Raw genomic sequence first — 16,090 nt, forward strand, 5'->3', positions numbered from 1 at the left:
GGGATGAAAAAGCAACGTTTTCATACAGGAACAACAGTGTTAAGCGCATTTTATCAACAACTTTAACTAGTTACGTTTCAACTGTTTGTGGCTGGCCTATGCGTGCCTGTGTGTGTGTATCTTCGGGAGTAACCTTCATCTGATACAGACAGTTCCCCATGGCTGATGCCATGGACTTGTCAAAGGTACTCATCAGGATAAGTACTATCACTGATAAAGTGTACACGAAGGTACAGACACGCCACAAGAACTCAGAATGTGAGACAAACAAAACTTGTTGTCAAGACAAACAAAATCTCGCACCTGCAAGTACCGTGGACATGAGGACAAGCCTGGCTGTGCTCAGTTTTATACCCGCTTTCTGTCACATCATTTTGAATGTTTCATTTTGATTTTGTTTAAAGCGTCTAGGTCGACGTTCGCTTCTGGGGTTTTTTTCGTTAGTTTCAGTTTTGTCTCGTTCCTTTCATTCAATCCTTTGTTGAAATCTTCACAGAAGTTATCAACAAATTTCATTTTAAATTCTGTTTAAGTTTGCTTGATTCATGGGATTTTCGGTGATGGGGAAAAATGCAGGATCTTTCATCCAACTTTTCTTGATGATTTTTGACTTTTTGACTTTTTATCCTTTGTCCAGCTATTGCCGTTGCCGTGTGACCAAAACATCATGGGATGTTTGAAATGTGATACCAATCATATTTTTGTGAGTCCATTTTGGTGTGAATGCTCAGATGTGACTCTGGGTATGTTTTGTTACATCTGAAATGGCGCACACTTCTCTGCATTTTCTTTCACTGTTTTTAAACATGGTTTTTAAAAGTGCATAGTCAGTTTGGGCTTTTGTGTGTGTATGCACCTGGTTTGGTGCATATCTGACAGCACACCTCGTGTTGCACATTTTTGTAATAAATAATCTTAAAAATATAAACATCCAGTGAAGTGGTTGCTGTTGTGACGCTCTTCCAAACTTTACACGGTTGTATACATTTATTTTATTTCTGTTTAGCACTCTTCTGGTTGTTAAGGGTATCTACTCTGAATCTTATTTAACTACAGTCCTGTTGTGAATCGCTAGTGGTTAGCGTTTGCTAGAGATTAGCATTCGCTAGCGATTAGCATTCGCTAGCTAGGTCAGCCCCCCCCACCCACCGTTACTTTTATAGCTGTTTCTTTTTTACCTGTTTAATACTTCTGTTAGATTTCAGTGTAACTGCTGTGAATTTTAGGTCATTATTTTATTCCTGTGTAAATCTTAGGACTGGCCAGCATTTTCGCTAGTGATTAGCTTGTGTTAGCTAGTTCGACCCCTCCCCCGTTTCTTTAATAATCCTGTTAGTTTTTTAGTGTGTTGTGAATTTTAGCTTAGTACTTTACTCTTGTGTTAATCTTAGGAGTGGTTTACTCATAGGAGGTTTTTTTTTTTTTTTACTGTTCCTCAAGTCTAATACTTCTGCTCTTTTTCAGTGTAACAACTGTGAATTTTAATTAATTTATTTACATCTGTGTGAATCCTGTGTGAGCCTTAGGAGTGATTAGCTTATTCATTATTGGTTAGCTCATGCTTGCTTGGCTATACTCTTGAATTTCCTAGTGCACGAAGTACACTACTTTACACCCTCCGTAAATTCTGCGTGATGTTGGAAGACAGGGTGGCTCTCTTAGAGAGCCATGTCCGTAAGTTAGAACAGCTTCTTAGCTCAGTGGACTTAGATGTTATGGGCAGTCCAGATGAGGTTAGTGTTGGGCCGGCTGTTCGACCACATTATACCCATTTTGGCGTCTCTTCACTGACTTCCTGTCCCAGTGAGATCAGATTTTAAGGTTCTGCTACTAGTCTATAAAATTGTTCACGGACTGGCACCTCCCTACCTAGCTGACCTAATTAAACCTTACGTACCGGCCTGGACTTTGCGTTCTCAGGGTGCAGGACTACTTTGTGTCACTAGGGTGAATAAGAAGTCTGCGGGTCACAGAGCTTTCTCTTATCGTGCCCCTGTTCTGTGGAATAATCTCCCTGCGTCAATAAAACAGTCAGATTCTGTGGCAACTTTCAAGTCCAGACTTAAGACGTACTTATTTTCCCTTTCGTATGGCTAGCATACTGGCATAGTATAGTTCTGCACCTTTTACTCTTTTAATTCATTTTATTAGCAAATGGAGCGTGCTGCAGCCTCAACTTTACCTAAATTCTGGGTCTTTTAGTGAAGTTTAGGGCTAGTGGCCGGCAATCACCTTAGTATTTCCTGATTTTCTTGTTGTTTAATGCTGACAAATTATACAGTATTTCTTGTCTTTCTGATGCCTGATTCTGATTTTTTCTCTCTGTTTAAGGTGCAGCTCCATCCAGAGATGGGTGTGGTATTTGTGCTGGAGACCCTCCTGTCCTGTGCACAAACAGCATTTCTTGTATGTTTGTTTTGTGAATTGTTCTGTAATTTATGTCTGTATCATGGCCCAAGCAGAGGGTCACCCCTTTGAGTCTGGACTGCTTGAGGTTCCTTCCTCAGAGGGAGTTTTTCCTTACCACTGCTGCTCTGGGGGTTAGTAAGGTTAGACCTTACTTGTGTGAAGCGCCTTGAGGCAACTCTGCTGTGATTTGGTGCTATATAAATGAAAATTAATTGAAAAATTGAAAATAAACATATTAATACATATAAACTCACCATAGCCTCTGATTATTTTATACTTCCACATTTTTGTCATCCACATCCTGAGTCACAGAGCTCTGTGTGGGTTTAGTTGCAGTGTTTATACACTAGACAGCAGTCATGTTACTGTTTCCATGTGCATGAATTTCAGCACTCTAACAACTAATGTGTATAAGTTGGCCAATGAGGACTGCCACACGCACACACATATCAGAGGTGGTCACATGCTATATATAATGTGGATAGTCAATCAGCAAGATCACATTTAAATCAGATATACTATAAATCTGGTTTAAACTGGCAGTCTGAACAAAGCTAGGCCTACCAAAAAATGCAACAAATGCCTAACCAGCAGTTGACGACAGGCAATAATGAGTGCAGCATGAGCCAAGTAACAGCTCTGAGCTTTCAAAGAAAGAATCTAATTAAAAGCTGTTTTGCAAGTTTAGTCTATTTTGTTCTTACTGCTGTGCATTGGATTGTCATTGGGCAAGATTTGTCACACGTGTTGTGCCAAACATGCATCCTCCCCTTCCATAGCACACCCCAATTATAATTTGCAGAACAAATTTCTTCAGTTTCTCTGGAATCTCATTGCACTAATAAGGATGCATCATAGACGTGCAGTTCAAAGACAAACTGGGGCGTTTAAAAATGCAGACCTTCATATCTTGGCTGTGATTCCCTGTAATTAACAATCGGGGAGTGCTGTGTCCTTGGTGCTTTGGACAAGTTGAGTGGAAGAAGCCCTCTGCTCTTTAGAGCAGACTTGAGTAATGACAGAGCTATATTAGCCCTGTGCTGTTCTGGAGCACCTTTTAAAATAACCCCACCGCCACCGTATCAATAAGTCTCCACAAATGTGGCCGACTGTCATATTTGGGCCAACTCTAATTGTTTCACTAATCTGTCGTGCACCAAATGACCCAGAGAAACCATGTCCCACAGCGACCGCCGACCCTAATGACGGGAGACTTTGCTTTTTGTTGTGCTTGGCGTATCATAAAAGCACACGCTGCAGACGGAAGGCTGTAAAAAAACTATTGCAAATGTAATTAAGAGTTCGGAGCAGCTTTTAAACGGTTGAGTAGCAAAGAAACAAACTCGGCTCTGCAGACAGCAAAAAAACTTTAATACGCGGGAAATGAGCGGCTCGATCGATAAGCCGGCTCTTTTTTCCTTTTGTGAGGGAAAATTCAATGCAAGGCATGGGCTGTTTCACTGCCTGAGTACAGTTTCTCATTTTCCCACCAGAGAATCAAATTCTGTGGCAATATTTGCTGCGAAAAAAACAGAGGAAAAACAAACAAACACCAAGCACTTTGTGAAATCAAATCATTTGTGACGTCCATTTCTTCTGTCATTAAAACCAGAACGAATGGTAGCTGTAAACGGTGCCGTCTGTAAGTGGATCTCCAGTGTTTTGGGTTCGGAGGCAGAAAAGATAAAAATAGATATCGCCAGCAGTCCTCAGACACTGAGATGAATGTGAGCTAAGAAATGCTCCATTCAAGCACCATTATTTGTTGAAGTCAAATGCTGCAGTTATTTCATATTGACGTCAAACTGCCTGTTGTTCTGTCTGCAGCTCAAAATAACATTAATCAGAAGCCGGCTTTAAATGGATGTAGTTTTTTTTGATGACGTCTTCCACAGAATGCTTTCTGAAAAGAAACGGCTGACTGAGCAATTATCACAAACACATCAATGAGCTCCGGCTGTAGACCTTCGTTCCTGGTGTTAGGTTCTTCGTTGTAACCATTAGAAGCTGTTTCTCCTCGTGTTTCTGCAGACTGCGTACAGGCAGGAGCACACGGCACCTTCAGAACTAGTCAGGGTCCATCCCCGACCACCTGCCTGCTCAGTAAGGAAATAAAAACACCAAAGTCTATCAAACAATGCTGCTACTGCCTGTGCTACCTCCGATAAATATTCATGACAGCAGCTTGAAAGCCAGCTGCTTTTCTGCAATTAACACTTGCCAAGATCCAACGTTTTGCAAATAAATTGTTGCTTTTTTAAATTAACAGCTCATGTTACAGGGTAGAAAAAGAAACGACAATGTAAGTATTGTACGTGTGTGGGACGCGGCGCAGAACAAGTGCATAATGATGGTGGTGACAGGAGGATGCAAGGGTGCAATGCAAAGGTGGCGGCGGCTGTAACAGGTACTGAACATCAATCAATCAATCAACTTTTTTCTTATATAGCGCCAAATCACAACAAACAGTTGCCCCAAGGCGCTCCACATTGCAAGGCAAGGCCATACAATAATTATGAAAAACCCCAACGGTCAAAACGACCCCCTATGAGCAAGCACTTGGCCACAGTGGGAAGGAAAAACTCCCTTTTAACAGGAAGAAACCTCCAGCAGAACCAGGCTCAGGGAGGGGCAGTCTTCTGCTGAGACTGGTTGGGGCTGAGGGAAAGAACCAGGAAAAAGAGATCGATCACTAATGATTAAATGCAGAGTGATGCATACGGAGCAAAAAGAGAAAGAAACAGTGCATCATGGGAACCCCCCCACAGTCTACGTCTAAAGCAACATAACCAAGGGATGGTCCAGGGTCACCCGATCCAGCCCTAACTATAAGCCTTAGCGAAAAGGAAAGTTTTAAGCCTAATCTTAAAAGTAGAGAGGGTATCTGTCTCCCTGATCTGAATTGGGAGCTGGTTCCACAGGAGAGGAGCCTGAAAGCTGAAGGCTCTGCCTCCCATTCCACTCCTACAAACCCTAGGAACCACAAGTAAGCCCGCAGTCTGAGAGCGAAGCGCTCTAATGGGGTAATATGGTACTACGAGGTCCCTAAGATAAGATGGGACCTGATTATTCAAAACCTTATAAGTAAGAAGAAGAATTTTAAATTCTATTCTAGAATTAACAGGAAGCCAATGAAGGGAGGCCAACACGGGTGAGATATGCTCTCTCCTGCTAGTCCCCGTCAGTACTCTAGCTGCAGCATTCTGAACCAACTGAAGGCTTTTTAGGGAACTTTTAGGACAACCTGATAATAATGAATTACAATAGTCCAGCCTAGAGGAAATAAATGCATGAATTAGTTTTTCAGCATCACTCTGAGACAAGACCTTTCTGATTTTAGAGATATTGCGTAAATGCAAAAAGGCAGTCCTACATATTTGTTTAATATGCGCTTTGAATGACATATCCTGATCAAAAATAACTCCAAGATTTCTCACAGTATTACTAGAGATCAGGGAAATGCCATCCAGAGTAACGATCTGGTTAGACACCATGCTTCTAAGATTTGTGGGGCCAAGTACAATAACTTCAGTTTTATCTGAGTTTAAAAGCAGGAAATTAGAGGTCATCCATGTCTTTATGTCTGTAAGACAATCCTGCAGTTTAGCTAATTGGTGTGTATCCTCTGGCTTCATGGATAGATAAAGCTGGGTATCATCTGCGTAACAATGAAAATTTAAGCAATACCGTCTAATAATACTGCCCAAGGGAAGCATGTATAAAGTGAATAAAATTGGTCCTAGCACAGAACCTTGTGGAACTCCATAATTAACTTTAGTCTGTGAAGAAGATTCCCCATTTACATGAACAAACTGTAATCTATTAGACAAATATGATTCAAACCACCGCAGCGCAATGCCTTTAATACCTATGACATGCTCTAATCTCTGTAATAAAATTTTATGGTCAACAGTATCAAAAGCAGCACTGAGGTCCAACAGAACAAGCACAGAGATAAGTCCACTGTCCGAAGCCATAAGAAGATCATTTGTAACCTTCACTAATGCTGTTTCTGTACTATGATGAATTCTAAAACCTGACTGAAACTCTTCAAATAGACCATTCCTCTGCAGGTGATCAGTTAGCTGTTTTACAACTACCCTCTCAAGAATCTTTGAGAGAAAAGGAAGGTTGGAGATTGGCCTATAATTAGCTAAGATAGCTGGGTCAAGTGATGGCTTTTTAAGTAATGGTTTAATTACTGCCACCTTAAAGGCCTGTGGTACATAACCAACTAACAAAGATAGATTGATCATATTTAAGATTGAAGCATTAAATAATGGTAGGACTTCCTTGAGCAGCCTGGCAGGAATGGGGTCTAATAAACATGTTGATGGTTTGGATGAAGTAACTAATGAAAATAACTCAGACAGAACAATCGGAGAGAAAGAGTCTAACCAAATACTGGCATCACTGAAAGCAGCCAAAGATAACGATACATCTTTGGGATGGTTATGAGTAATTTTTTCTCTAATAGTCAAAATTTTGTTAGCAAAGAAAGTCATGAAGTCATTACTAGTTAAAGTTAATGGAATACTCAGCTCAATAGAGCTCTGACTCTTTGTCAGCCTGGCTACAGTGCTGAAAAGAAACCTGGGGTTGTTCTTATTTTCTTCAATTAGTGATGAGTAGAAAGATGTCCTAGCTTCACGAAGGGCTTTCTTATAGAGCAACAAACTCTTTTTCCAGGCTAAGTGAAGATCTTCTAAATTAGTGAGACGCCATTTCCTCTCCAACTTACGGGTTATCTGCTTTAAGCTACGAGTTTGTGAGTTATACCACGGAGTCAGACACTTCTGATTTAAAGCTCTCTTTTTCAGAGGAGCTACAGCATCCAAAGTTGTCTTCAATGAGGATGTAAAACTATTGACAAGATACTCTAACTCCCTTACAGAGTTTAGGTAGCTACTCTGCTCTGTGTTGGTATATGACATTAGAGAACATAAAGAAGGAATCATATCCTTAAACCTAGTTACAGCGCTTTCTGAAAGACTTCTAGTGTAATGAAACTTATTCCCCACTGCAGGGTAGTCCATCAGGGTAAATGTAAATGTTATTAAAAAATGATCAGACAAAAGGGAGTTTTCAGGGAATACTGTTAAGTCTTCTATTTCCATACCATAAGTCAGAACAAGATCTAAAATATGATTAAAGTGGTGGGTGGACTCATTTACTTTTTGAGCAAAGCCGATAGAGTCTAATAATAGATTAAATGCAGTGTTGAGGCTGTCATTCTCAGCATCTGTGTGGATGTTAAAATCGCCCACTATAATTATCTTATCTGAGCTAAGCACTAAGTCAGACAAAAGGTCTGAAAATTCACAGAGAAACTCACAGTAACGACCAGGTGGACGATAGATAATAACAAATAAAACTGGTTTTTGGGACTTCCAATTTGGATGGACAAGACTAAGAGACAAGCTTTCAAATGAATTAAAGCTCTGTCTAGGTTTTTGATTAATTAATAAGCTGGAATGGAAGATTGCTGCTAATCCTCCGCCCCAGCCCGTGCTACGAGCATTCTGACAGTTAGTGTGACTCGGGGGTGTTGACTCATTTAAACTAACATATTCATCCTGCTGTAACCAAGTTTCTGTTAGGCAGAATAAATCAATACGTTGATCAATTATTATATCATTTACCAACAGGGACTTAGAAGAAAGAGACCTAATGTTTAATAGACCACATTTAACTGTTTTAGTCTGTGGTGCAATTGAAGGTGCTATATTATTTTTTCTTTTTGAATTTTTATGCTTAAATAGATTTTTGCTAGTTATTGGTGGTCTGGGAGCAGGCACCGTCTCTACGGGGATGGGGTAATAAGGGGATGGCAGGGGGAGAGAAGCTGCAGAGAGGTGTGTAAGACTACAACTCTGCTTCCTGGTCCCAACACTGGACAGTCACAGTTTGGAGGATCCCAAAAAATTGGCCAGATTTCTAGAAATGAGAGCTGCTCCCTCTAAAGTGGGATGGATGCCGTCTCTCCTAACAAGACCAGGTTTTCCCCAGAAGCTTTGCCAATTATCAATGAAGCCCACCTCATTTTTTGGACACCACTCAGACAGCCAGCAATTCAAGGAGAACATGCGGCTAAACATGTCACTCCCGGTCTGATTGGGGAGGGGCCCAGAGAAAACAACAGAGTCCGACATTGTTTTTGCAAAGTTACACACCGATTCAATGTTAATTTTAGTGACCTCCGATTGGCGTAACCGAGTGTCATTACTGCCGACGTGAATTACAATCTTACCAAATTTACGCTTAGCCTTAGCCAGCAATTTCAAATGTCCTTCGATGTCGCCTGCTCTGGCCCCCGGAAGACAATTGACAATGGTTGCTGGTGTCGCTAACTTCACATTTCTCAAAACAGAGTCGCCAATAACTAGAGTTTGATCCTCGGCGAGTGTATCGTCGAGTGGGGAAAAACGGTTAGAGATGTGAACGGGTTGACGGTGTACACGGGGCTTCTGTTTAGGGCTACGCTTCCTCCTCACAGTCACCCAGTCAGCCTGCCTTCCCGACTGCACGGGGTCTGCCAGGGGGGAACTAACGGCGGCTAAGCTACCTTGGTCCGCACCGACTACAGGGGCCTGGCTAGCTGTAGAATTTTCCACGGTGCGGAGCCGAGCCTCCAATTCGCCCAGCCTGGCCTCCAAAGCTACGAATAAGCTGCACTTATTACAAGTACCGTTACTGCTAAAAGAGGCCGAGGAATAACTAAACATTTCACACCCAGAGCAGAAAAGTACGGGAGAGACAGGAGAAGCCGCCATGCTAAAACGGCTAAGAGCTAGTAGCTACGCTAAGCTAGCGGATTCCCAAACAGGGAATCCGACACTAGACAGGCTGTGGAGCAGCACAGGTAACGCACGACAACAGTGCTAAAATAAAATAAAAATCCACTAGACAGGCTGTGGAGCAGCACAGGTAACGCACAACAACAGTGCTAAAAAATAAAATAAAATAAAAATAAAAATCCACTGGACAGGCTGTGGAGCAGCACAGGTAACGCACGACAACAGTGCTAAAAAATAAAATAAAATAAAAATAAAAATCCACTAGACAGGCTGTGGAGCAGCACAGGCAACGCACGACAACAGTGCTAAAAAAAATAAAATCAAAATCAAAATCCACTGGACAGGCTGTGGAGCAGCACAGGTAACGCACGACAACAGTGCTAAAAAAAAATAAAATCAAAATCAAAATCCACTGGACAGGCTGTGGAGCAGCACAGGTAACGCACGACAACAGTGCTAAAAAAAAATAAATAAAATAAAAATCAAAATCCACTGGACAGGCTGTGGAGCAGCACAGGTAACGCACGACAACAGTGCTAAATAAAAATCCACTGGACAGGCTGTGGAGCAGCACAGGTAACGCACGACAACAGTGCTAAAAAAAATAAAATCAAAATGAAAATCCACTGGACAGGCTGTGGAGCAGCACAGGCAACGCACGACAACAGCGCTAAAAAAAAATAAAATAAAAATCCACTGGACAGGCTGTGGAGCAGCACAGGTAACACACGACAACAGTGGTAAAAAATAAAATAGAAATCCACTGGACAGGCTGTGGAGCAGCACAGATAACACACGACAACAGTGCTAAAAAATAAAATAAAAATCCACTGGACAGGCTGTGGAGCAGCACAGGTAACACACGACAACAGTGCTAAAAAAAAATAAAATAAAAATCCACTGGACAGGCTGTGGAGCAGCACAGGTAACACACGACAACAGTGCTAAAAAAAAAAATAAAAATCCACTGAACAGGCTGTGGAGCAGCACAGGTAACGCACGACAACAGTGCTAAAAAATAAAATAAAAATCCACTGAACAGGCTGTGGAGCAGCACAGGTAACACACGACAACAGTGCTAAAAAAAAATAAAATAAAAATCCACTAGACAGGCTGTGGAGCAGCACAGGTAACACACGACAACAGTGCTAAAAAAAAAAATAAAAATCCACTGAACAGGCTGTGGAGCAGCACAGGTAACGCACGACAACAGTGCTAAAAAATAAAATAAAAATCCACTGAACAGGCTGTGGAGCAGCACAGGTAACACACGACAACAGTGCTAAAAAATAAAATAAAAATCCACTGGACAGGCTGTGGAGCAGCACAGATAACACACGACAACAGTGGTAAAAAATAAAATAAAAATCCACTAGACAGGCTGTGGAGCAGCACAGGTAACACACGACAACAGTGCTAAAAAAAATAAAATCAAAATCAAAATCCACTGGACAGGCTGTGGAGCAGCACAGGTAACGCACGACAACAGTGCTAAAAAAAAATAAAATCAAAATCAAAATCCACTGGACAGGCTGTGGAGCAGCACAGGTAACGCACGACAACAGTGCTAAAAAAAAATAAATAAAATAAAAATCAAAATCCACTGGACAGGCTGTGGAGCAGCACAGGTAACGCACGACAACAGTGCTAAAAAAATAAAATCAAAATCAAAATCCACTGGACAGGCTGTGGAGCAGCACAGGTAACGCACGACAACAGTGCTAAAAAAAAATAAAATCAAAATCAAAATCCACTGGACAGGCTGTGGAGCAGCACAGGTAACGCACGACAACAGTGCTAAAAAAAAATAAATAAAATAAAAATCAAAATCCACTGGACAGGCTGTGGAGCAGCACAGGTAACGCACGACAACAGTGCTAAATAAAAATCCACTGGACAGGCTGTGGAGCAGCACAGGTAACGCACGACAACAGTGCTAAAAAAAATAAAATCAAAATGAAAATCCACTGGACAGGCTGTGGAGCAGCACAGGCAACGCACGACAACAGCGCTAAAAAAAAATAAAATAAAAATCCACTGGACAGGCTGTGGAGCAGCACAGGTAACACACGACAACAGTGGTAAAAAATAAAATAGAAATCCACTGGACAGGCTGTGGAGCAGCACAGATAACACACGACAACAGTGCTAAAAAATAAAATAAAAATCCACTGGACAGGCTGTGGAGCAGCACAGGTAACACACGACAACAGTGCTAAAAAAAAATAAAATAAAAATCCACTGGACAGGCTGTGGAGCAGCACAGGTAACACACGACAACAGTGCTAAAAAAAAAAATAAAAATCCACTGAACAGGCTGTGGAGCAGCACAGGTAACGCACGACAACAGTGCTAAAAAATAAAATAAAAATCCACTGAACAGGCTGTGGAGCAGCACAGGTAACACACGACAACAGTGCTAAAAAAAAATAAAATAAAAATCCACTAGACAGGCTGTGGAGCAGCACAGGTAACACACGACAACAGTGCTAAAAAAAAAATAAAAATCCACTGAACAGGCTGTGGAGCAGCACAGGTAACGCACGACAACAGTGCTAAAAAATAAAATAAAAATCCACTGAACAGGCTGTGGAGCAGCACAGGTAACACACGACAACAGTGCTAAAAATAAAATAAAAATCCACTGGACAGGCTGTGGAGCAGCACAGATAACACACGACAACAGTGGTAAAAAATAAAATAAAAATCCACTAGACAGGCTGTGGAGCAGCACAGGTAACACACGACAACAGTGCTAAAAAAAAAAATAAAAATCCACTGAACAGGCTGTGGAGCAGCACGACAACAGTGCTAAAAAATAAAATAAAAATAAAAACGAAAGCGTTAGCAAGCTAGTTAGCTTGCCAACGCTGATGAAGGTTAGCTGATAAAAGTGCTCCGTCGCGATGCTTCGACCGTTAGAGGTCTTCTTTAGGCGTTGGAGCACGGTGAAAAAGTAAAAAAAAAGTAAAAAAGTCTTGAAAAAGACTGTTAATTCAAAGAACTCAAACAGCTCAGTTCAAACAGCTAACAGATACAGCAGAACACTGCTGTGCTCCGGAACAGGAAGTCAAGACCTGATGCAGTATGCCGAAGAGGAACAGTGACACAAAGTCTGCCAAGTGTCGTTGCCAGGATAGCAATAACTCACAACAACTCACAATAAGAACATCAACTCAGTTATGAGGAGCAGATCAAATAAAGTCATCAAAAGATCCTTCGTATATCAAAGCCCTGAGCAGACCGCGGCCCACGTGCCTGCCATACTAACAGCACAGGGTCAAAAAACCAGACCAGCAGAAGCCCACTTCAAAGGCATGATCCAGAATCTGAGGTCATTATTAGTAGGAGCTCCCACAAAACCCTAGTGGTCAGCAGAGTTGAGAAGAAGAAGAAGAAAAAATAAAACCCACAATGGACTTACCATTAGGAGGCTGAGCCAGCGTGAAGTGAGGAGGTTTGTCTGAAAGAGATAAAGAGAGAGCGAAATGGGTTTTTAGTTTTGGGGAGATTTGGAGACTTCCCACGGGTAAAGGCCAAGTAATTGAGTTGCTCAAAAAAAAAAAAAAAAAAAAAGACATTCTCTCTCCAGGCTTGGTTTTTCTATCTTACACATTCTAATGCCACGACTGAACCCCGCAGGAACCCAGCTGAGCTAATCAACGGAACAGTTCAGCGATAGCAGTATTATCAGTTATTTGTCATTCATTGTTTCTATGGTCTATCCATCCCAATCCACACGGCATCAACTCTGATATTATAAAACCACAAGATAATAGAGAGAAAGAGAAAAAAAAAAGATCAGTTCTGGATGTTGGCTGGAAAGTGTGTGATGACAAAAGGGATGACCTACATCTTTGAAAATAATAATTAATCACAGTCCCCCTTCAACCCCTCCATCCCTTTCTCCATATGTTAAACAGATCCGAGTGTTTCCTCGTCATCCATCAGATGACATCACGTGTCTCCTCAACACCCAGCAGACAAAGACATAAGACTATCGGTGGGAACCACAGAACATGACCTGTGGCTTCAAATAATGGAATCTGCAAAAACACTCATGAGACAAACTTCACCAACAAGATCTCTTTACGGTCTCAACATACTGATGCTAAAGGTGTGGACGTAAGTTTACATATACCTTGGAAATAAATGTTCACTCTCAATTTTCCTACTTGGCAAACAAAACGGTATGTGTGAGTCAACTGCAGTGTTGACTTCATTTCCATAAAAAGCTGTTTTAAAATAATAGCTTGTTTTTATTCACTGCCAGATTTTCAGTGACCCAACAATTTAAATACAACATTACCGCCTCTTGAAATAGTATGGAACGTTACAGAAAATTCCAGAAATGTGTTTTCCAGAGTATACATTGCACCAGAGTATGAGGCACACCTTTTTTTCTGGATGTGGAACACAGCATTTCCTTGGGTAACAACAGACATGAGCTCAGTGTAGCGCATGTGCACATCACAGTGTGTGGTGTTACTTAGCACAAGGACTTTTAGATTCCAAAACTGAAGATGAATAAATAACGTGTGATGGATAATATATTGGATGATAGTTTCATGCAGTTTGGACAACAACAAATATCAGATGGACACAGATGGGGAATTGAACAGTGGATTTTTTCTGGAAGCTCTCAGCTTGTGGTGTGTGCCAAAAGGACTTTTAAATTTCAAAAATAAGAAAGACAGACAAATAAATATGCAATGGACAACATATTGGAGGTTATTTGAGGCAGATGAACATGGACTTCTGACCCAATAACACATTTTTTTAATTAATCAGCTCTTTAATTTGGGATTTTTGTAACATTTTGTAATGCAAGGTGGCACGCCGTTAGTTCCTAAACCCTATTGGTGAATCTTTGTTTATTGTTAAGAAGCTACCTGTAGAACCAATGCCTTCACATATTATTTTACACATATGTGGATCTACATAAAGTCAGGTTCCTCCTTATGAGCCATCTCGAAAAAGTCATGGCTCCACAAGCAACTGTACAGTCTATTATACCTGATCTGTTGTGTGGGCCGCTGAAGAGGAGGTACTGCTGGCCCATCACCACCAGATGGCGCCCTGCTTGGAGTGCGGGCTTCAAGCACGAGAGGGTGTCGGAACTACTGGAGTGACAGTTGTCACACATCAACACCGGCTGTCACTCATCAACTTCATCCTCCATAAAAGCCGGACTGCAACTCCACCTCCCCGCTGAGAAATCAGCTACCATTTAGGTAATTTTCTCTGCTGTGATTATTCATTGTTGTAAACAGTGGTCTGTGTGCAGCCGTGTTCCTGCGGGGTCTATTGAAGGCTGGATTGGCGGACAGTGAGAGGACGACGGTCTTTGTCTCTCACTCCATCCAGGAAGGAGACCTACAGGAGCTGCACGGGTGATTCTGTATCTGGAGGTGGAGGTTTTCCCTACTGGAGGACTAAGCACTGTAAGATTGCTGGGTGTGTATTCACACACCCACCACTAACTGTTTCTGTTTCTGCCAGCAGTACCGGGTCTGACTGCTGAAGACAGTGGGCACCTGGGGCGCAGGGCTTGGCAGCTCCGGTGTTCTTCAGATCCGTTGGTGGTGGAAGCTGTGTGGGATCCGGCTCTTCTCTCGCCAGACGTCTTCTATCTTCGAGCCTGCCCACACGTCACCTTGTGTATAATTGACAATCCACAGTATTGTTATTGTCTGTATTTCGTTGTGCGATTCACAACATTAAATTGTTACTTTTGGCTTATCCATTGTCCGTTCATTAACGCCCCCTGTTGTGGGTCTGTGTCACGACACCTTCCCAACATGATCACCGATGAAGCGATTACACAAAAAGCTACACAAAAAAGCTTGACAAAAGTACACAACTGATCACCAGGACAACCTCCTGACAAGTAATGTTTGGAACAATACAAGATTTGTGTTTTCATGTATTTCAACAGGACTTCATGGAATTTAATCATGCAACACCGAAACAAAATTACAGCTATCTGTGGACATTTCATCAAGTGATAGAGTGGACAGAGAGGGTACCATAACCTATTTGTGGGGAATTTAAGATCTACAGACACAGTCTTGTGATGACATACCTGCATACTGCAAAGAAAACTATTTCAGGGGAAACAGCAAATATTATCATATTAAAATCTGGAAAAAGCAAATGTTTGATTCTACCATGATGCCTGTTTTTACTTAAAAATGGCAGAACCACCATCCACCATGCAGATCCACCTTGGAGGCACTTGATTACAAGGTGCAGAAGTCAAATCTGGACGTATTCCTTGGTGCTTTGCATTGCTGCATCTACCCTGCTTGCCTTGGGAGGTGGATAGTAACCGCCTTGGTCAACAATATGCAGATCCACCTGGGATCTGCTGTGGTGACCCTGAGTGAAAAGGGAGAAGCCAAAAGGACGACACATGGTGATGCACATTGCAGCATCAACCATGCTATGGATCTGCACTGGGCATTGGATAGAAACCACCTAAGCAGACAACAGAGGTCCAGTCCCAATCCATTCTCTTAATTACTCATGGATGCGTTTTGGATATAACATGAAATAAACCATTTCCATTTAAAAATTGGCATCCTGCAAACTTTCCGGTGCACTACTATTTAGACAGTGGAGTCATGTGAGAGGTTTTCTGGGAAGGTTAAGGATTTTTCACCACCAAAGCTCCCTGAGGTGAAGCAGTGAAGCTGGTGTTTAGTATTTTTCCATTAGTGCTTATTTTCCTTCATTTAACAGTAATTTTCAGTTTATATTATATGACATTAGATATGACAGCTTTAATATCATTGCACAAGTACAACAAAACTGAGTGCAGTCTCTACCTCTAGCTACCTTTGTTGCATATACAAGGACAGTGTATATGAGTCATTAACCTG

At 41.6% G+C, this 16,090-nt stretch overlaps 1 protein-coding gene across 1 annotated transcript in view; it reads right to left on the minus strand.

The window, feature by feature from the left end:
* Positions 1-16,090, minus strand: part of agrn (agrin) — a 945,905-nt gene that overhangs the window by 594,198 nt on the left and 335,617 nt on the right. The window contains exon 4 of the mRNA XM_034173355.1: positions 12,631-12,669. Within this exon, the coding sequence (XP_034029246.1) occupies positions 12,631-12,669 (39 nt within the window). The remainder of the gene's footprint in view (positions 1-12,630; positions 12,670-16,090) is intronic.

The sequence above is a fragment of the Thalassophryne amazonica genome, chromosome 6, assembly GCF_902500255.1.
Source record: "Thalassophryne amazonica chromosome 6, fThaAma1.1, whole genome shotgun sequence".
In the NCBI taxonomy this organism is placed as follows: domain Eukaryota; kingdom Metazoa; phylum Chordata; class Actinopteri; order Batrachoidiformes; family Batrachoididae; genus Thalassophryne; species Thalassophryne amazonica.